This window comes from Lobosporangium transversale (assembly GCF_002105155.1).
Source record: "Lobosporangium transversale strain NRRL 3116 chromosome Unknown BCR41scaffold_48, whole genome shotgun sequence".
In the NCBI taxonomy this organism is placed as follows: domain Eukaryota; kingdom Fungi; phylum Mortierellomycota; class Mortierellomycetes; order Mortierellales; family Mortierellaceae; genus Lobosporangium; species Lobosporangium transversale.
Window position 1 is genome coordinate 127,885 of NW_019029026.1, and position 19,948 is coordinate 147,832.

General features: G+C 43.0%; 4 protein-coding genes across 4 annotated transcripts; 1 reads left to right on the plus strand and 3 right to left on the minus strand.

Moving 5' to 3' along the window:
• Positions 1-255: 255 nt before the first annotated feature.
• On the minus strand, positions 256-3,951 carry BCR41DRAFT_425318 (MCM2/3/5 family-domain-containing protein). Its single transcript, XM_022030567.1, has 8 exons — positions 3,555-3,951; positions 3,312-3,441; positions 2,892-3,210; positions 2,608-2,796; positions 2,364-2,490; positions 2,093-2,269; positions 540-1,999; positions 256-430 (listed from the first exon to the last, which is right to left on the minus strand). The coding sequence occupies exons 1-8, from the start codon at positions 3,790-3,792 to the stop codon at positions 305-307; spliced, it is 2,766 nt and encodes a 921-aa protein (XP_021877291.1). The 5' UTR covers positions 3,793-3,951; the 3' UTR covers positions 256-304.
• Positions 3,952-4,009: 58 nt separating this feature from the next.
• BCR41DRAFT_425319 (glucanotransferase domain of glycogen debranching enzyme-domain-containing protein) lies at positions 4,010-10,380 on the minus strand. Its single transcript, XM_022030568.1, has 14 exons — positions 10,132-10,380; positions 9,874-9,983; positions 9,690-9,725; positions 8,990-9,531; positions 8,221-8,839; positions 7,922-8,132; positions 7,519-7,825; positions 7,232-7,395; positions 6,916-7,152; positions 6,342-6,801; positions 6,038-6,212; positions 4,538-5,945; positions 4,364-4,435; positions 4,010-4,273 (listed from the first exon to the last, which is right to left on the minus strand). The coding sequence occupies exons 1-14, from the start codon at positions 10,204-10,206 to the stop codon at positions 4,064-4,066; spliced, it is 4,626 nt and encodes a 1,541-aa protein (XP_021877292.1). The 5' UTR covers positions 10,207-10,380; the 3' UTR covers positions 4,010-4,063.
• Positions 10,381-13,822: 3,442 nt separating this feature from the next.
• BCR41DRAFT_400360 (sulfate transporter family-domain-containing protein) lies at positions 13,823-16,438 on the plus strand (the record flags this gene model as incomplete). Its single annotated transcript, XM_022029138.1, has 3 exons — positions 13,823-13,932; positions 14,089-15,150; positions 15,244-16,438. The coding sequence occupies 3 exons, from the start codon at positions 13,823-13,825 to the stop codon at positions 16,436-16,438; spliced, it is 2,367 nt and encodes a 788-aa protein (XP_021877293.1).
• A 196-nt stretch (positions 16,439-16,634) lies between these two features.
• BCR41DRAFT_361414 (hypothetical protein) lies at positions 16,635-18,695 on the minus strand. Its single transcript, XM_022025527.1, has 3 exons — positions 18,288-18,695; positions 17,143-17,772; positions 16,635-17,038 (listed from the first exon to the last, which is right to left on the minus strand). Exons 1-3 carry the CDS (start codon positions 18,568-18,570, stop codon positions 16,731-16,733), a joined length of 1,221 nt encoding a protein of 406 aa, XP_021877294.1. The 5' UTR covers positions 18,571-18,695; the 3' UTR covers positions 16,635-16,730.
• Positions 18,696-19,948: the final 1,253 nt, after the last annotated feature.

The following is a 19,948-nucleotide window of genomic DNA, read 5'->3' on the forward strand; positions in this document are numbered from 1 at the left end:
CCTGATGCGTGTACATGACAGAAGCGATCATGTAAATCATCATAAGAGAGTAAAAAATCCAAGAAAAAACGTACGGCTCACGCTGGTTAGCGTCATTGTCCATGGCGGTTTTCCTAGCCCAGAGCCTGTCCATTGAGTATCGGTGAAATAGAAAGGTGAAGTACAATAAGAGAGATTAGGGAAAGAATGCGACTTTTCAAAAAAGTTGTGGACATACAAAAAGCTCTCACTGAAGTAACGTCACGCGCACAAGACTGAGTTACATGTACTTTATTAGATTATTGCAAAAAAGGTAGATAGCGATTTAGTCGCGATCCTGGCCTACAGCGAGCTTCTTGATTACGCGCAGGCCTCTCTTACCGCTGACCTTGATGTACTGCTGCTGTTCCAACTCTGCAAGCACTCGCGAGAATTGCTCCTCAGAAACGCCCTGTATTATTTTGTTCGCCATAATACAGAGAAATAGCAGAGGTTGTGTCAACATTTATGACCACATTAAAAAATAATAAAAAATAAAAAAAAATAAAAAGCAAACTTACCACCGTGCTTTGTGCATTGAAATCCGTAAATACATCAGCCCATCGGAGGTTAGTTTTATCTGTAGCATCTAGCAAGTTCAGTAGTTCCTTTCGCATATCTTCAAGGTGACCGCGATCATAAGAGCCCTGTCCTGTCGTCAGTAAATCCATGTCCAATAAACCGGTACGAGGGTCCATAGCAGACTCCTTCAAGCCTTCTCGGATCAATCGGGATGCCTCTTCCACATCTGCCTTCTCTACCGTATTAGAGAGGCGAAGTTTGGCCCTAGCTTCTGCAAGGCGAATCATTGACTCTAATTGCCGTGTCGTTGCTGTGATTTGTTTACCACCACCGAGCTTCCTAAGGTCCAGGTAGCACTGAATCAATGTTGAGCTGGCATCCTCATCTAGCACAGGGTGACAATGATTGCGAGCGTAACTAATATATGACGTTAAGGTGTCAATAGGGATGATGTGTGAGCCACCTGTTTCAGGGGCATCTTCGAGATATAGAGATAAGATGTGGCGTGCCAAGCGTCGGTCGTTCTGTTCGTTGACGATATCCAAAACGAGGTAAAGCAAGTCAAATCTCGAAATGAGTGTAGGTGGCAGATCAATATTGTCAACCATTGGAAGACGGTGATTGTACTGTGAATGAATGGGATTGGCAGCGGCCAAAAGAGATGTTCGGGCGTTTAATGTCGTAATAATGCCTGCCTTCGCCACGGACACTGTTTGCTGCTCCATGACTTCGTGAAGTACAGACCGTGTCGCATCAGACATTTTGTCAAACTCATCAATACAGCAGATGCCCCCATCACTGAGAACCAATGCACCGCTTTCAAGTACCAATTGGCGAGTATCAGGGTCCCTGGTAACATAAGCTGTGAGACCCACAGCAGAAGAGCCCTTTCCAGATGTGTATACCCCACGAGGAGCGATTTTGTGAATATATGTGAGAATCTGTGACTTTGATGTTCCTGGGTCGCCAACTAAGAGTACATTAATGTCGCCTCTGAAACGTGGTGACCCTGCTTTCCGGAATGTCTTATTCGTACCACCAAACATTTGCAATAATACACCTTTCTTGATGTCATCATGCTCAAAAATGCTGGGGGCAACTGAGCGCGCCATGGTTTCATAAAGGTTAGGCATCTTTGAAATCTCAAGAATCTTGGCAATCATATCCTCGCTCTGTACTTCAATTTCATCACCGCCCTGATATGTAGATCTCTTTCCATCATGATTTGCAATATCATCGTCAATGGTCAATCTCTTTTTGTCCGTTTTTTTAATATGCACGACGTCCAAATATGTCCTGTAGAGTGCTTTGATAGTACGCTGTCTGGGATTGACCCTTACAGGAACACCACGGAACACTGCTGTAATCTCAAGTCGATCACCAGGCTTGCAGACGTCTACCAAATCATCATGGACGACCAACGAAATACTCTGTGGCGTCTGTCCATCAGGGATGGTTTCTACGATTTCCATTAGATCGATCGTCAATCATGTGTTTAACGTAGTTAACATTACAACAAATCAAGGTCGGATATCATTTGTTCTGATCTTACCAGGCATTTCCTGCATACGGCAAATTTGTTTATCAGCATACTCTCCGCGGTTGTGCATCAAAGACATCGAGTTCAATGCGCCACATTCCTGACGTGGGCACTTCGTAGGCTCAGTAATGCGTCCTCGGTCTGCCTCTGATGTAGCAGTCTGTTCGCAAACTAAGCACTGAAAGAAAGCTATCGTTTTTTTTTTTAACATCACAGGTTTGAATCAGTACAGCTATTCAATGACAAATACAGAATGGCAGTGTATCATTGCTCAATTACGAACCTTTTTTAACGTTGGGAATGATGCTTGAGGTGCGAAGCATAAGGCCCTTGACAGTAACAAGGCGATCAATATCTTCAGGCCCTAGATCGCGCGTATTGATAGTCTTTCCGAGGTTGAAAGGCCGAATCTATAAAGAAACATAAAAATTGTTCATGCTCGATTAATTCTTACGTTATTTTTTCCTTCGCCTTTTACCCCAATTCATTTATAATCAATTATTGTTGATTCTCTATAGCGTTCTTACCATTAAACTGTCACCTCGAAGGTCGATTTCAGGATGGGTCTCATCAAAAAATTCATTCAATGTGAAATCCAGCAGAGGCAAGACCTCAGCAGGATAGTCAATAAGGAGGCTGTGAAGCTTAGTTGCTGGTCTATATGCCAAGAGATTTTGACAGTCAAGGTTGAGTTGGCGAGTGTTTGTACGAGCCATCTAACCGACCAGTGTGCAACAACAATATACACGTTAAAACACTAGCTCCCAAAGTAAGTTCACTAGGTAAAACTGCTCTGGATTCTAGAACTTGCCTGATCTATGAGTTGTGGATAAAATGGTCTATTCTGGCTCTCCGTGATGATCTCCACGTGTGGATTCTCTTTGATAATCCTGTGTTTCTGTTTAAAGTGCTCCAAGAAATCCTTAAACAGTGCAATGACATCATTAATCTCTACGGCTGTACCCCAAACAACCTTAACGACCTGTGACGGATCATAGTCCTGCGATGTAGGGAAAGCCGTTGACGATCCAAGTTCGCTACCAAGTTCTGATCTAGCGGCGATATGCCGTGTAATTTGAGGGCTGCTCACAACGTCATTGCGACGCCTTCGTGGTGTGCCCGGGATAGTACTAGGATAAATTAAAGAAAATACATCACTCAGTCCAGTACAGCAATCATAGTATGCCATTGACTTATTAAATGATTTCAACCCTGCTTTTAGCCTTCATACCTTCGGGAATCTTGAGGAGTGCCGTATGATATGTCAGACCGAAAATGGGAAGATCCAAGATGACTCTGGCTACGCATTTGAGGCGAAGATGGTAAACCCATGCCAATTGGTGATGAAACATCTTCGGAGCCTAATGTTACATAAAGGCCGTAATATCTGATTAATCCCTACTATCAATAACACGTCTTTATTTTCATTCTCTATCTTATTTAAGAAAAAGAAAACAACCATATATAGGCCTACCATGCATTTGGGAAAATCGTCCTACAGGGGTCCGAGCATACTGACCAGGTTGATATTGAACCTGAAAGCCAGGTGTAACTGCAAATGGTAAGGGCGATGATGCACCGAGCCCTGGCGATGATGGATAATTAAGACCTGGAGACGAAGGGAGCTCTGAAGAGAGGTCGTCATTTCCTCGTCGAGGGGTATGGGGAGTTCGAGGAGTACGAGGAGTGCGAGGAGTCCTTGGTTCAGACATGGTGTGCTTTTAGTGGAGAATGAATAGCCCCTAGGTCAAAAATACCCTTATCGAGGAAATGTATTAAGTTGACAAGAGATGCGAATTGAGTCCAGGGATGCGCTGGAAACTAGGGGTTAGGCCATCAGGCGAGAAAGCAGGATGAACCACGAGAAGTGGTGCGACTTTAAAAAATTAAATAACAACAAACAAAAGGACGCAGTCCGATAAATTACAAACGCGCCTATTTTTAAGGGGCTGTTTTAATGTCTTTCTACACTTTTTCATCTTTCTACTTGAAGCGCTCGTCCTGACGCATTACATTAATGTCGTACAACAGATCTAATAGCGTCGATGATGACCACGCCTGCGATTGGCATGCATCTACACAGATAGCACCATCCAGGTTCGTTAACTCTGCCAATCCTGCCCATGGACTCGTCTCCAGTTGAGCCTTGTGAGGAAGCATCAGCCGTTGCAACTCAAAGATGGTATCCTTGAACTTTAAAAAAAAAGAATAATTTAAGTTGAACATTGTTGCCATTTAATGCGATCATTATTTAAACAGAACATTTAATACACTAGAGCTTACCAATCTCGGCTCGCATTGGACCTTGAATCGCAGATAGGCTCGGAAAAAGTACCCAGTGCACCACAGCCACTCCTATTCATAATTTACATCAGTAAAGAGAATGTGACGTCTTGTTAGAAAGCATGTTGTTTTACTAAAGGCCCAACCAAGAAACAAGCGAGTGTTAACACTTACAGGCCCTTGATGATAGTTCCAACCCTTAGCAATCATCTTATCATCAGAGTCATTCTGGTTATCATAATTAGGACGGTACGCCCAATCACGAGGATCTAGAGTACGCATTCCAAGAGGACCGAGGATGACGTCCTTAGCCAAGTTCAGGGCAGTCATAGCGTGGTCCTTGTCGAAGAGCTCAGGCGCAACACACATTGCAACAGGGAAGTTGGGTCGCAGCTGATAGTCAGCAAAAGGTGTGATCGATCCATATGTATCCTTATACATGCCACGACGATTGACAAGGTTTGTTTGAATCTTATAATTCGAATCCTGAGTCGGATCCAGTGGTACATAAAAGCATTTTTCAAAGTTTTGTTGAATTAGATTATCCCACTCAACGATTGTCAATGTTCGAGCAGGTCGTGCCACGCCCTTGAAGTGCGTTTCACCTATCTGAATCTCTGAAAGCTTAAACTTATTTCTCTTGTGTAGGTCCAGGACCCAACGAAGCGAAGATTTGAGAAGACCGATAATCTCTACATCAGCTCCGTCACGAGGCGTTGCTGGAACACCCTTCGTACCAGCTTTCGCACTCTCGCCCATCTTGTCCATCCAAGTTCCACAATTATGGACGCTACCACCAGTGACAAATCCAGTATTGAAATCGAGATCAACATCCACCTGGAAGCCTTTGTCTGACATTTGTTCATCTAGGCGTGGCCCTGCATTCCATTCACGATAGTGGATGCCATTGGCATGGCACACTAAGATCTCTGTAAGAATATCCTCGAGCGTAACAGTAACAGAGTATGCCTCAGGGCTTGTGTACTCCACAAATGTGTGTCCATCGGGGAAGCGGCGAGAAACTGATTCTTTTAGAATATCCTCGCCATTCGGAACAAGTGTGCAGTAATCTTGTACAGACTGGAAGAACCACCAAACTGAATCTCTAGAGTTATAGCGGGGGTATCTAAGACTGTCCAGCAGGTTGGGAATCATACCATGCTTAAGACTACTGGCAAATGCAAGGATGTGTTCTTTAGCAGCTTGGTACTGCCCTGTGACGATGAGGATTCCTCGCAAACTGATGAATACATCGCGCCCCCAAGTACGCATGTGTCGGTATGTGAAGTGCGGCAAACCAGCTGCAAGGCATGGCATCTTGTTGATTGGATGCAAACTGGCAGACTCAACATAACTGTACACCTGAAGTGCTGTCAAACTAAGCGAACGAGTGAAATAATCTCCGTTGCGGATAAAAGATGGCATCAACGAATAGGCCCGTTTACGAGCAGCCTCATACGCAGTCATAACGGCGAGAGCAAAATATCTTGGCACTAGGTAGTTCGGAAGCTTCTTGATGGTATTCATGCGGTCAGAGTACCATTCATGCAAGGCAGATAGCGCGGGGAAATGGGGCAGATGCCTATACAATAAAAGTAGAAGGAAAAGAGTCAATAGTAGCCTTTGTAATCTTTCAAAGAAGTTTGCCACCTTTGCTAATAGAAGACTGCGAACCTTTTGATGCGATCGCTGATATAATCCAACGCCCAATGCCCCTCCCGTAGATGTGCACAGAATGGATGCCCAAGATCATTTGTCTCGATGATAGGCTTTAGTACAGAGATATAGCCTTCCAGGCCACAATATACCAAAGCCCCGTAGTTTGGGATATTGTATACACCATTACCAGCTAATTGTATTGTAAAATGAATATCGTAGTTGAAAAACCAGTTAGTTGATTTTGCCTGTTCGCCTTTTTGAAATTCAAACAAACCATCACACTCTCTACAAAAAAAAAAAAAAAAAAAAAAAAGCATACATGTCAAGTCTCGCTCTTCGCCATCGCATCGATATAGCGCGATATTGAGCTCCAGCCAGTTTAAACTGTTAAAGACTGAGTCAGGGATGGTCTTTACAAGCTCTTCGATGTTGTTGGGGACTTTATCATCGGCCCAAGTTTCAAGCAAGATGATACTTCCTCCAGGGAAATGGTCAGGGATCTCCACCTGGGTGAATGCTCCTTGAGCATCTGAAAGGCGCGAAATAGTGGGCTCGGCAAGTTGTGCAAGTTTGCATGGAAGGCCCTCAAGGAATTTGTCATTCTTTTCAACAGTGCGAGAGGTCACCTCCAGGCTGACAGACATGAGAACCTTAACTGTCGTGTCGCGCAACTTTATAGGCATGATATCTCCTCTGTGGGGATTATCATAGAAAGATGTATGCGCAATTAAAATATAGCCCCTCAATGTCGTTGGTTGTTGTCGATGAACAATAATATACTAATATAGAAGAAAAAACAAGAAAAAAGTCAGTATTAGATTTTGATTTCAGTCCAAAATACCAAAACACTAGCCAAGCTCCAACATCATGGATAACAGTTCTAGTCAACTTACTTCGTTTTCATGGTGCACATGAGCTTCCTCATATCCCTGGAGAGCCAGATCTGTGTGTAATTTGTTCAACTGCGCCTTGACTCCGACGATCCCGACGCTCATAGGATCCTTGTAAGTGACGTAATGCCGGTTTTCAGTGACCAAGTTCAACAACGCTGGATACAATTCATCATACCCTTTCACAGATCCAATTGCACAGGAGGCCATGCAAACTAGACCGGCATTAGAAAGTGTATCCTAGTAAACACAATAATATAGTTGAATAATTCTACTCTGCATTTTATAATAAAAAGGCAGCTAACGGTTTCAACTGTACCTCGGCCCGCCTCTTTTGATGGGGAGTTTCATTGTCGTGGGTGCAATCCATGAAGAGAGCATGGGGATGAGAACCGACAAGAGGTGTAACTCGGCTAGGGACGCTCTTGCCATCTGGCCCTGTCAGAGCAACATCCTCACAAAGACTACTTCGATCCATGGAACCTGAAAAAGGGAAATCAGTATAAGGAAGCGTTGGCCCATTCACATTATCAAGATAAATATCACATCCCAGTAGCATGTTAAAAAGATCAAAAAAAAAAAAAAAAAAAAAAAAAAAAAGCTTACCAACGGGTTTGAGACCATGGCGATGTACAAGGCGACTCAGTTCGCGAGGCTCCCATGCCTGCATAGCTTCTCGAATGAGAGAATTGATACCCAAACGACTCACAAAACGGATATCCATATCCTCTGAACCCGTGAACAACTCAGCAACCACATACAGGTTGGGCCGCACCTGACGTGCAGCATCCAGCAAATATTGTGCCAAATGAATTGGGGTTGAATGGCAATTGTCAATACGAAAGCCGTGGAATAGTCGTGCTGACTGAATAGTATACTCCTTCATGCGTTCCCAGAGCCAAGGCGCATCCTCCTAAAACAGATTCAAGAGGAGATCATCAAAACTAGGAATCAGTTTAAGTTCTTAATCTAGTTACTTGTTATAAATTCACAAACGGAAAAGTCATACCGGCCCCTTTCCATAGCGGAGTTTTACACAATCGCCCCAGATGATGACTTCTCGCCGAAGGTAAGCATGACTGTCTTTGCCAGCAAAGTCTTGTAATGGGTTTGCGTTCCAGATCCAACCATTGTTCACTAAAGCCAAAGACCCTGGAGGGTGCTTCTTGGTACGATCATTCAGAGGTAGTCTGGTGAAGTAGGTCTCAACCAAGGGGTTTCTAGGAAGCAGTCCAAACAACATTGAGATGAGAGCCACTCTCGATGGAAAAAGGATAGCACAAATGCTAAAATAAGCTTCATACTTACTCTTCTGTGATCGGACCTAACTTGGGACCATGTTCATCAAGGCGGATATACTTGAATCGATTCTCGATATTAGTCGCAATAGTTTCCACATCCTTATCATAAGCCTTATAAAACTCGAGGTTGACTTCGTTCAGGATGGCCTTGTATTCTTCAAGTAAAGTTTCCATCGAAAACGTGTCTGGCCTGGTCAGATCAAAGTTCAGCAGTGCTGACATGAATGAGAGCGCCACTGAGGTCTCGATCTTCTTATGATGACGGTCTCCGTGTGTGTCCATCCCGACCAAACCTGCATCAGTAAGTATATCTGCCTTCTCTTTCAGAGTCATTTTATTGAGAGAAATGTGCTCAAACAAATCGGTTGCGTAAGAGGCGCTGGCTTCAATCGCTGTCTGTAACTCCTTCAGGGATGAGATGACGTCAATCACGTAAAACTCCCAAAGCTTAATGTCATTGAAGACTGTACGGCGAAGTTCAGTCATGATCGCCTTGAGGTCCTCTTCTGTCTTGACATCTGATTCAAAAGGGGAAGAAGGATCTGCTACCATGGCAGAGAACCGTAAGAGTGCACTGTCCAACTCAAACGCAGGAATTAAGTGAGGGGAGTTGTGAAGATTATAGCCTAAATTACCACATTCATAACAAAGGGTTGGTCAGCGATGTCAGGTCATTTTAACTTAAACCACTTCTTGTATTGTGAAAGTAATTGCTAGTATCAAGAATAAAATAATGGATTTGGTATTATTACTATTATTATTTTCCTACTGCGTACCTGATTCTGGATGATCCCAAAGCCAAGTTGAGTTACATGCGGTATGGTTCCACACGATATCCGTCAATGAAAGAGCGCCATACTTAGTCTCGATATCACTGATGACTTGCTGAACAATTGCACGCTGCTCCTCCTCAGTCTTAGTCAAATCTTTTTCTTCAAATAGATTGGGGTCAAACTTGAGCTGGTCAAAGATGGAGTAGGGCGAATTAGAAATGCCTCTATGCTGCAGAGGCACAAAGTGGATCATATTATACCCGGACTTTGCGATAATCTCCAGATGTGGCTTCCACTCTGAGAACTTGCCCATCCACTTGGGTACGACCGATTCAATCACAAGACCCTCTAGTGGAAGTGAAGTACGGGTTCCAGAGCCATCGCGATTGATCAATGTCAGCTGGGGATCAACAACAAAGTAGCCTGTCTTGGAGCGACTCCACACAAGCGACCCATCTTGAATGTAGGACGAATGCTCCACATAGTACTCGAAAGCGCCCGCCCTTACGATCTTGAGATCGCATTCAGGCTCGATTCCCTTAAAGCTAATAATTTCCAGAACACCAAAACACCATTACAATCCCCAAAGAGTCCAAAGAGAATAAGAAAGAAACAAAGATGAAAGGTCGTTGTGAGTACCTGAATGTAGTATATTTAATCATGTGTTCCAAAAGCACAACATCTTTATTTTTTCCCATCATACCGATGTTGATAAAATTCAGTACGTTTAAATGGCTTCCTATAAGTTATAAATCATTAACAGAAATGATAAAACACAATAGAGAAAAATAGCAAAGTGGTTACTGCAAAGTGGAAACACTCAAAAGGCGCACATTCGAGGACTAGCTATGTATGATCCTGCCATAAGAAAAGATATTGGTACTTACCCTTCGGGAGGATAATTTGTCCATAATACGCCCTGGTTGGATGCTAATGAACCTGCAATAACCTTGAATCGCAGGATGTAAGGCGTGTCGGGTGGAGGAAGACGATAATACTATAAAATAAAGAAAGGAAAGAAATTATATGAGTTCACTAATACTTGCAATTTGCCGATCGCCCTCTTCCATCAACCGGTGTTGAAATCTATTGTTTAGAAGGAACAGAAGTGGCGCAACGACTTTGTACGTTCAAAAATGCCTTACCAGGGAATTTTCAGCAGGCGAACCATCATCGTCAAGTGCGACACGATAGACGGCAACAGTTGCTGGCTCACTCATAGTTCTTGTTTCTGTTTTTAAATTTGACCAAGTTGTTGACTAAATGACTTTTTTTTGTTTGAATGATTATTTCTCTGCTCAAGATTCTAAATCTCTTAAGCAATGTCAATTACCGGCAAGAAAGTTACAAAAAAAAAAGTGAAAGAGGGGGTTCAAAAGTGGAAGAAGGAGAAGAAAAAAGGAAAGAAAGACGACAAATGACTGAGCGACAGATAGAAGAAAAACCAATTAAGTTGTATCAATGATTACCGCTTGGATCTTGAATCACTGTGACGTGAGGGGAGTGCAGCTCAGGGCAAGGTACACAGCACAGCATGCATGTTTCAAAAGACATACGCGTCATTCAAAGATAAAATCACCAGCCATTGACATGGATAAAAGTAGCTTTCCTACTTCCATGATCAATTGTACTCACATTGGTTATACTTAAGCCCTATCCCTCGATCAACCTGTATGATATTATGACGAAAACTAATCCTCAGCTCAGACAAAGGGAGTGGGCTTGGCCCCGTAAACTCTGAATTTTTGATCAGATACCTAAATGAATAATAAATCTATGTTGTCAAATATCAAAGATGTTCCTTGGAAGTTGGCAACAGCTTGAAAGCGCAGTGATATATTTGCTTCAGGCTCCTTCCAATAGTCCCTTGCTGATGCTGCAGCACCTCTCCTTTGGCACATCCAACATCCTTGAAAGACGAATAGATCTATGACCAATAGTATCTTTTTAAATTACAGATACTCTACCATTGTTACTCCTCGACTGTCCTTGATGGATGTAACTTTCTCTAATCCTCAAGTGGTCTGCTAAAGCAGCATTTTCCATCGACAGCACTATTGGCAGAAGGCAAGAAGCTCGGGGGAGGTAGATCACTTTGCTATATTAGCATTGCCTGAACATCAGTTAGTAAAGAGTGCTGTCTACATGAGACAGGCGTGCTTTAACTGAGCTTCAGTGAACAACAGATTACACTGGTCACAAACAAGATTTTTTTTACGAAACTGGCAAAACAACTCAGGACGCGTGTGATACATGGTTCTTGACCTTCAAAATTATCATAATGCTCCACCGCCCGTAGTCATCCCAATTAGTTGGTTTCTAATGTTCTTCGAGACACAAACAAAAAACTTGATGTTAGTTTCTCCTCTACATACAATTCTCATTCCAGCGTAGGCGATAGCAGAGTGGGCGTCGGTCTCCAGGCCTGAGACTTTGCCCTACAGGTGTAGCCTAAAGTGGATATGATATTATGTAATCAGATGATTATGATCGTAATGTTTTTGGAGCACAAAACTAACGTTCCTGCTTGATATCATTCCAAAAGCTAGGGTAAAAAGGATTGTGGAGAACCAAAGCAAGGATATGTCTACCACTGGCGCCTAGTCTAAGATAGTTTTCTAGCCGTACTGATGTGGGAATAATACTTTATCTGCATAGCCAAAGCCTTATGCCGCTCTTTAGATGCACCACTATGAAGAAGAGCTACACCTCTGATAATCAGGATCGCTCTGATCAGTAAGAATCAAAATCCTGACACCCAACTCCGGCATACCCAAGGGATAACATAAGAGTAATAAAATTTACGTACTTTATACTTTTTTTCAAGAAAAGTAAAATAAAAAAAAATAAAAAAAGCTTGATCCAACCCAGGGCGCACCAAGCCGATACTGTTGGTCATCCTTTTGCCACCCTATATTCCCATTCACCTCCATATTGATGGAGCCCCTGGTGGCTTTATGGAAATCCTGAGTCTTAAACATATAGCGGTTGGTGGCGTTGATATCATTAGATCCTCTTGTTTATTTGAACGTACAATCCAAGTAACCCCAGAAGCTGACCATGGTCATCGATGGGGCGTTAGACTTGACTATACCAATACTACCCAATCCTTCGCACTGTTGAAGCATGTAGGGAGATATGGCTTTTGTCTACATCGATACAATGATCTATTGTTGTTCCGAAATGAAGGATATTTGGAATGCAAGTTTAAACATATATTTCCTGGAGAACCTGTAGCCTTCTATCCACAGTTGCTCTAGAAAGAACGATATATGGCTTCTGTATGCGGATGGGAAGTAATGGAGATGGGAGAGTGAGAAAACGCGAATTAATATTTTAATATGTAATGGGCTTTACGTGTAAATAATTGAGAGGTAGAAACACATCTTTTTCTTCTCTTACAAATACTTCTCAATGACTAGTCCTTTTACTGTTATTGCGTCCTACCTCAATTTGTTTTAATTCATGGGGGGAAAAAATATCAATGGTTTTCGTACGACTTCTGTAAAATATGTATATCTACATATGCATCATGTATATATTCTTGGAATTCGGCAAACGGTGGGAGCGATAAAGAAGTGGGACAACATGAAAGCAGTAACAATGTCTTTTGGGTGTGAAGTCGAATGTAGAGATATGGCGCCATTCTAATGGTAAAGATAAAGAGAGGAAAGAGTTAGAGTACAATGAATAATAGCAAACTCAATTCTGAAGTTAGTCACAGCATGTGCATGTATCAAACATTTGTTGATACACAAAAAATAACCGATTTAGACCACATTGTGGAGTACGAAGCATGTCAGGAACAGCAATAACAACAACAGTAACTACGATGGCAATGATATGAGAAATGATCAACACCTTCCTGTATGGATATCTACGTTGCGCGCAGCGAGAATTCGAAGAGATATGCAGCGCCCCAGTAAAGGATATTTGTGATGCATGATCACTGCTACCACGTCATATATCCTTGAGTGAAGAATAAAATAAAAAAATCGACGCATACAGGAACACAAATAGTTCTCTCCTCTATCGATAATCGTAGTCTAGTGATCTAGCGACACTGACAAGCAATCAGAATTAAATAAAACAAAAAAATTAGCTAGAAAGAGAGAGCATGTAAAAATTTGGATATGTGTGTGGGGTGGAACACATGATAACGAATAGTCAAGTGTCCATCCATGCACAAAGATTGTGCGTAACCTTTCTGATATCAAATTGCAGCCTCAAGTTGGGATCAATTTCCTAATAAATTTGCTCAATCGCGTCATAATTTCCTCCTGTATTTTCTATGGTCAAATACAGGGCTGCTGGACTCGTACATCCTTTTCCTCCGGAAATAGGGGGAAAAGAAAACGTTGGAAGCAATAATCCCATTTTCCTGTGAAAAAACTTATTACTCTGTGCTCATTTCCTCTCTCATCCTTTGTGTTGGTCAGCAATGACAGTGGGTGTGAAGACAAAAGTAGAGACAAGAATTTTCGCATCATTGAAGACAGAAGCATTGGTAAGCAATTATCTTTTCTTTTCTTTTTATTCTTCTTGCTTTTATTCAAACTTATTTCGTCCCTTTTTGGTATTTATTTTACTTTTCTACGTCCATCTTTCATATTGAAAGAAAAACCTCCCCTCACCGTACTTGCGTATCGGTCATATTTCAGTTTTGGAACACACCCCAACATCCCAAAGCAGCTCTCTTGACTTTAGGGCTATCCGCTATCATTTGCCACTCTACCATCGATCATTGCTGAGCACTCTTTAATCTTTAACTTTTCAGCTTCCTACCTGTATCCGCAACAAATATATCGACAGAGGAGCTGATCATAAGGGTTCTAGATGGCAGATCAGGAGCTGCGGGAGTATGGGCGATCTATAGCGGAATGGTTGAAGGCCTTGCCCTCCAACTCCCCTCGCTACATTCAAGAACGCTTTCCAATCACTCGATGGTAATTTGATGCCTCCCACATTATATGACTGTATCTCTACACTCCTACGTCTCCTCAACCCCTACTTAAAAAAAAAAAAAAAAAAAAAAAAAAACTCAATTCCAACTTTTATATGGCTAAAAGAGTGTTCTGCCACCATAAACATAACTGCGCTAGGCTTCCCAAGTACAGTCGATCGTGGGCCACGAAGGACATTGTCGCAGGGATTACTGTAGGGCTCATCGTTGTCCCACAGGGCATGTCGTATGCAAAAGTAGCTGACCTACCTGTTCAACACGGCTTGTATTCCGCTTATATTGGAGCTATCTTTTATTGTTTCATGGGCACGTCCAAAGACCTGACCATTGGACCTACAGCAGTCATTTCTTTGATCACTGGTGAACTTGTGGCTCAATTGACCCATTTGTATTCACCAGCACAAGTTGCGGGCATTTCATGTCTAGCCGTAGGCGCCTTGACCATGATCCTCGGGGTCCTTCAGTTAGGTATCATTCTTGACTTCTTCCCATCAACAGTTCTCGTCGGTTATACCACAGGGGCTGCTGCAACCATTGTGATCTCGCAGATCCCAAAGTGGATTGGGGTTTCAGGCGTGAATACGCGCGAGCCTGCGTACTTCGTCCTGGTGAACACGATCAAGGCCCTGCCAACACTGTCATGGCTAGACCTGATATTCGGATTGGGTTCTTTGCTTGGTCTAGTGGGTATTGGCACCATTGTCGATCGTTTAGGACGTGGTCGATTCTCAATTCAGCTGATCAAGATTTCACGGTTCTTCATCATTACAGTGCTTGCCACTGCTTTGTCTTACCTGGTCAATATGAATGCTCCAGTCGATTCAGATGGTAATATCATCCCTCGGATATCGATCCTCAAGACTGTCCCCAGCGGGCTCCCTATGCCACAATCGCCACCAGTCAGTTGGAGCATTCTTCGAGAAGCTGCACCAAAACTGCTGGCGATCGCGCTGGCAACGATATTAGAGCATATTGCGATCGGAAAGGCTTTTGCGCGCAAGAACCGATATCAGATTGAGGGCAATCAAGAGCTGTTGACATTGGGCTTGGCCAATGTCACGGCATCGTTCTTTGGCGCATACACTGCGACAGGATCATTCTCTCGGTCAGCTGTCAATTTCCAATGTGGGGTCAAGACACCGCTCGCAGGACTAGTGACTGGCGCATTGGTGCTGCTCGCTCTGCAGATGCTTACCCCATTGTAAGAGCGGCTTCTCTTTATGTATTTAAGTTTTTAATTCTTGATTCACAGAATTTAATTCGCTTCTATGTTTGATGACGTGATCCTATATAGATTCTTCTATATCCCTGACGCAGCACTGTCAGCAGTTATTATGGTCGCAGTCTCCAGTCTAATCAGTATGCCCGAAGTATTTCACGAGTTTTTCAAAATCAACCTTTGGGATTTTCTTTCTTCTCAGGTCGCACTCTGGATGACTCTTTTTTTCTCGGTCGAAGCAGGTATCGCTTCAGGTGTTGGGTTCTCACTTCTTGTACTTCTCTTTCGTGTGGCTCGACCACAGTTGCATGTATTACAACCACTCCGAACACGGCCTGATATTTTTATAACCTCATATAATTCTTCCCACAGAAGCACCAATATCATCTTGGACACTGTTAGCCCACCTCCTGGTATTCTGGTTTTTCGAATGGAAGAAGCCGCCACATTTCCTAACATGGAGACCTTCAAAGCCTGGGCACAAGACGAAGTTTATAGATATACACGTTTTGGAGGAATGGTTAAGACAGCTCAAGATAGACTCTGGTCAGACGATCTAGAGCTCCATATTCAAAGACTCCGAATGCAACAACAACACCAGCATCGGCAACAGCTGTCGAAGCATCAGGGGCAGCAACAGCAACAGCAAGAACAACAGCGATGGAGACAAAAAACAAATCAACACAATCGCGATCGACTATCGCTTCTTCCATCCAAAACAACACCACCACCGTCCCCACTGGAAGACAAGGATTTACCATATCTGCGAGCTGTTATTCTGGATTGTTCAGCGATGAACAACATTGATATAACTGGCTTACAAGGCCTGCGAGACCTGAAAGAAAATTTGAAGGACTATGCAGGAGTTCGTGACGATCCCAATGTATTTTTCGAGCTTCATTTCGTCGCTGTTCAAGATAAAGTGCTCCCGACCCTAGAGCGTTCAGGATTGACAATACCAATTAGAAGTCCTGCTGCGAAGGCTAAGCTACAACATGTCCAAATCGCTCGTCGTAGTTCTAGCAGCAGTAATAGTAGCGATAGCAGTGGCAGCTATTTTCATTCAGATGACGACATATGCCAGTACAGCAGTAGTAGAAGTAGTAATTATGGCGATCATCGGAAATCGGCAAGCATGGGATCTCCTAAAGCAATAGGATCTGTGCCGCCTTTGAATTCTCTAGTTCATCTTACTATACGAGATGCCATTGATGCAGTGTTGAACCATGCAGAGGCATGGAGGCATGAGGTAGGAGAGGATTTAGGGTAATTGGAGGTGATACTGTTGGCGACAACGCCGATTTTACATCTGAACAAGAATCAGATCAAGGCTCAATCCATAAACCATCTTCAGCGCACGAACTTCAGTCCATCTAACTAAGCAAAATGCGTCGTAAAATATATATAGTTAATGTAGATCACTATCCCATGTTGAGTAATATAATTTTTATCAATGAAAATATAGAAGCGTTTCTACACACAAAAATAATGGTCAAGGCCCTCTATCATGAAGCTGACGTGTTTAAATAACTAATAATGAATAAGCATAGCATGGCTCCCACTTATGAGAATATTGGTCGCGTAGAAGGATAAAGATACTCAAAAAAGGTCATATCCGGTCTCAGACAATTTGCAATCTTGATGGGCTCAATCTTATTCCAGAGCTGGTCCAGCTCGTAAAGTGGCATTTCTTGAACATGTTCCAAGGTGTTTTGCCGTTTAAGAGGCTTTGGACGGATCGATTTAGTTGCGGAAGATCCTAGCGTAGAAGACGCGGCAGGAGCAGGAGCCATGCTTAATTCGCCAATCGAATCCAAGTGAGTAGGATGGCAAATGTAGACCAAGCGTTTGCCGTCCACTGCAGTTTTACCTAGTTGTTGGTTGAGGAAATGAATAAGAAAATAGTTTAAAGGGCATGTCTATTCGTATGTCGTGGCTCAATGTCTAGTACATCAACATCATAAATCTACTTACTGAAGGAAATCAAACCATAGAACGCGCAAAGCGCATGAGCCACAAATCGTAAAAACTGATCTTGAATGTCCCACCGAAGGTAGATCTGCGGCCGCTCATCGTCTTTCTGTTGAAAAGCCGCATTTGGTTCCAAATTTTTTTCCTTCACATTTGTCATTCTTACAGAAGATGAATCCTTCAGCTCTAAAGAGTCCCGGATTGATGGCTGAACAAAAACCCAGTCAGCTTGCTCAGATGATGATTCAAAATCACTGTCCTGCTCCACGCCACCTTCCTCAATTTCACATCGCTCGTCGTTATCAGAAAGCGTGAGTTGGTTTAAAAAGCTGACGAGCTCACCTTCATATTGCATGACGATACCCTGTGGGACATGGGCCTTTTTGATATCTTTACGTTGGGCTCTGGTCAATAGATGATGACCAATCATAGGACCAGCAGATGTAACGGGAACATCATCAGTCGTTGCAACTGAGGATAGCTTGGAGCGCAGTGAGGAAGGAGGATTGTTACTGATCAGAGACTCAATCGTGGCGTCATACTTCCAATGGAAAGAGGGTACATCGTGGTTATACCCTGGGAAAGGCAGGTCAACCTGATAGAGCACAGCGAGCGGATGGTACACAAATTTGTCTAGAAGTGGCGCCGCGGAAGAGAGGCAGAAGCAGGCAGGCAGGCAGCAAAGGATATTGGTGAGATGATGAAAATAAAGCCAGAAAGTACGAAGGTACTACTGTTTGTGTAATTATGACTGCGGCGCTACCCTAATCTCTCAACCTCCAATCAGAGGATCAGAGGAGGGACTAACGCACCAAAAAAGAAAAACTGTGTAAAAAGCAGTCCACTCTCCCCCATTTTTCAATCGGGACCAAAGAACAGCACATTCTGTGGACCCCAGGTAGTCAACAACGACAAAAAAAAGTTTGTGCCTATGAAAGAGCACAAAACCCGTTCTTCTCAACGGAGGTTTTTTTTTTTTTGCGTCTTTATACCCATAACACTAATTCACTTCTACCCTTTTCTATCTCTTCTCCATATTCAATGATGATGGAAGAAGCGCAATGTCCTATAGACAATCAGATCAAAAGGGCGTGTGAATTATGTGTGAGAGTTCGTTATGTGAGTGAGGGAGAGATCCATAGACTTGCCATTGTCGTGCCGTTGTCGGCGTCGGCTGCCAGGAAGACCTATCTTATCACGCTGGGCTTGAGAGTCACGTTGGATCCATTGATAGAACTTTTTCTTCTTTTTATTATGGGCTCGCTGCTGCTGCTGTCGGTTTAATTCAGCAGTGGCCTTGTCGTTGTCAACCATGGTTAAGGACTCGTTGATGGTCTTTTCAAGCCGCTTCTGGTGTAGTTTCATCAGAGTGTCCTTACTCTGTCCGTGAATCGAATCACCGACAAATGTTGGACGAGGATGACGATCCATGGCTATGAAATGAATGAGATGTAATATGTGGGTGTAAGAGATAAACAAAAATCGACCCTGATGAGCCTGGGAGGGTTAGTGAATGAGAATGAATGAAGAAAGATGAAAGAGAAGCAAAGAAAAAGTGCAAACGCCCAAATTAATTAACACACATGCCAACGTGAACACCTTACCCGCAGCTGGATCTGCCGCAGTTCTCTCTTGTGCGCCAACCGTGATTAATCGGAATTTTTCCAATATCCAATCGTATTTTCGAAACCTCTCGCAGTGGACATTTGACACAGGTCCCGAACTGGGATGGATAGTTAACCTCTCTTATTAAATAATAGAAACCAAGTGAACCCTTGGTAGTTTCAATCAAACTTTGGGAGGATTTTTTGTTCCATATGCTATTTGTGTCTTGATGCGCAATCATCACTCACAATGACATGGTTGTACAAAAGTTGGCCATGCTGTGGAAGCGCTGTTGAAGATCGCACTCTCTAGTCTCCTATAATTTTTCTTTTACGTTGGGGTTGAGGACGTTCTTTTGTATCTAAAAGTCCTTCGTCTCTATTTTTGAATATCATGATCAAAACTCTCCGAGATATCCAAAGACACTACTCAAAAATGCCTTGGTGGCTTTATGCTTGGTCAGATCTGACAGAAACGCAATGGATCGTCACAGGACTAGTTGTGATTACTTTACAAAAGCTCATGGATACGGTTTCACAGAGAATATTACTACGACGAATGACTACCAAACCCTGTGTTTACGAGGAGGCTAATTGATTGCGCGGAAAGTATGCTCGTAACTCTAGTGGTCTAGTAGATGAGTTCCGAACACTGATCTTCTGCTGATGTCATCAGCGTATAGTCGCAAAGGGCCGAACCTTAATTTGTTCAGATTCAGCCTGCAACATGCAGCGCACAGTACCCCCAGACCTGCAATGAAATTGAGATCATAACGCCAGTCGGAACGCGCCTAACGCTATACTGCCCTAAGCCTTGAATCAAAAAACCCAGGAATAAATATACGGTCTTAAGTTCGTGGATCAGTATTAATGCCTTTTCTTTGAAGCTTATATGTATTATCAAACTTTGAGTCGTAGCAGGCCTATCGTGGTTAAGAGAAGAGACCTTGTTCGGATGCTATTGAGAGGGGCTCGAATTGTTCACCTGGTCAAGCCCTTGGAACTTGCACATGTCACATGCAAACATTTTTACAGCATCACATTGACTATCATCTTAAAATCAGGTAAAAGAAATTCATTCTTCAAGCTCTTCTCGATAAAAAAGTAATTCAGAAGGTAACGAAGACTAAGGATCCTTACATCATTGATCACGATGATCCCACCAAAGTCTAAAAAACTGAGCATCTTCGAAATTCGGAGAGCTT

Coding starts and splice junctions, on each gene's coding strand:
- BCR41DRAFT_425318 (XM_022030567.1), bottom strand. CDS start 3,792: ATGTCTGAACCAAGGACTCCTCGCACTCCTCGTACTCCTCGAACTCCC. Junction 2,270..2,363: donor CATTCCCAACGTTAAAAAAG/GTTCGTAATTGA, acceptor AAAAAACGATAG/CTTTCTTTCAGTGCTTAGTT. Junction 431..539: donor TCAATGCACAAAGCACGGTG/GTAAGTTTGCTT, acceptor AAAATAATACAG/GGCGTTTCTGAGGAGCAATT.
- BCR41DRAFT_425319 (XM_022030568.1), bottom strand. CDS start 10,206: ATGAGTGAGCCAGCAACTGTTGCCGTCTATCGTGTCGCACTTGACGAT. Junction 9,726..9,873: donor ACAAATTATCCTCCCGAAGG/GTAAGTACCAAT, acceptor TATAACTTATAG/GAAGCCATTTAAACGTACTG. Junction 7,396..7,518: donor CCATGGTCTCAAACCCGTTG/GTAAGCTTTTTT, acceptor TCCCTTTTTCAG/GTTCCATGGATCGAAGTAGT.
- BCR41DRAFT_361414 (XM_022025527.1), bottom strand. CDS start 18,570: ATGGATCGTCATCCTCGTCCAACATTTGTCGGTGATTCGATTCACGGA. Junction 17,773..18,287: donor CCGACAACGGCACGACAATG/GCAAGTCTATGG, acceptor CGCCACTTCTAG/ACAAATTTGTGTACCATCCG. Junction 17,039..17,142: donor CTATGGTTTGATTTCCTTCA/GTAAGTAGATTT, acceptor ACCAACAACTAG/GTAAAACTGCAGTGGACGGC.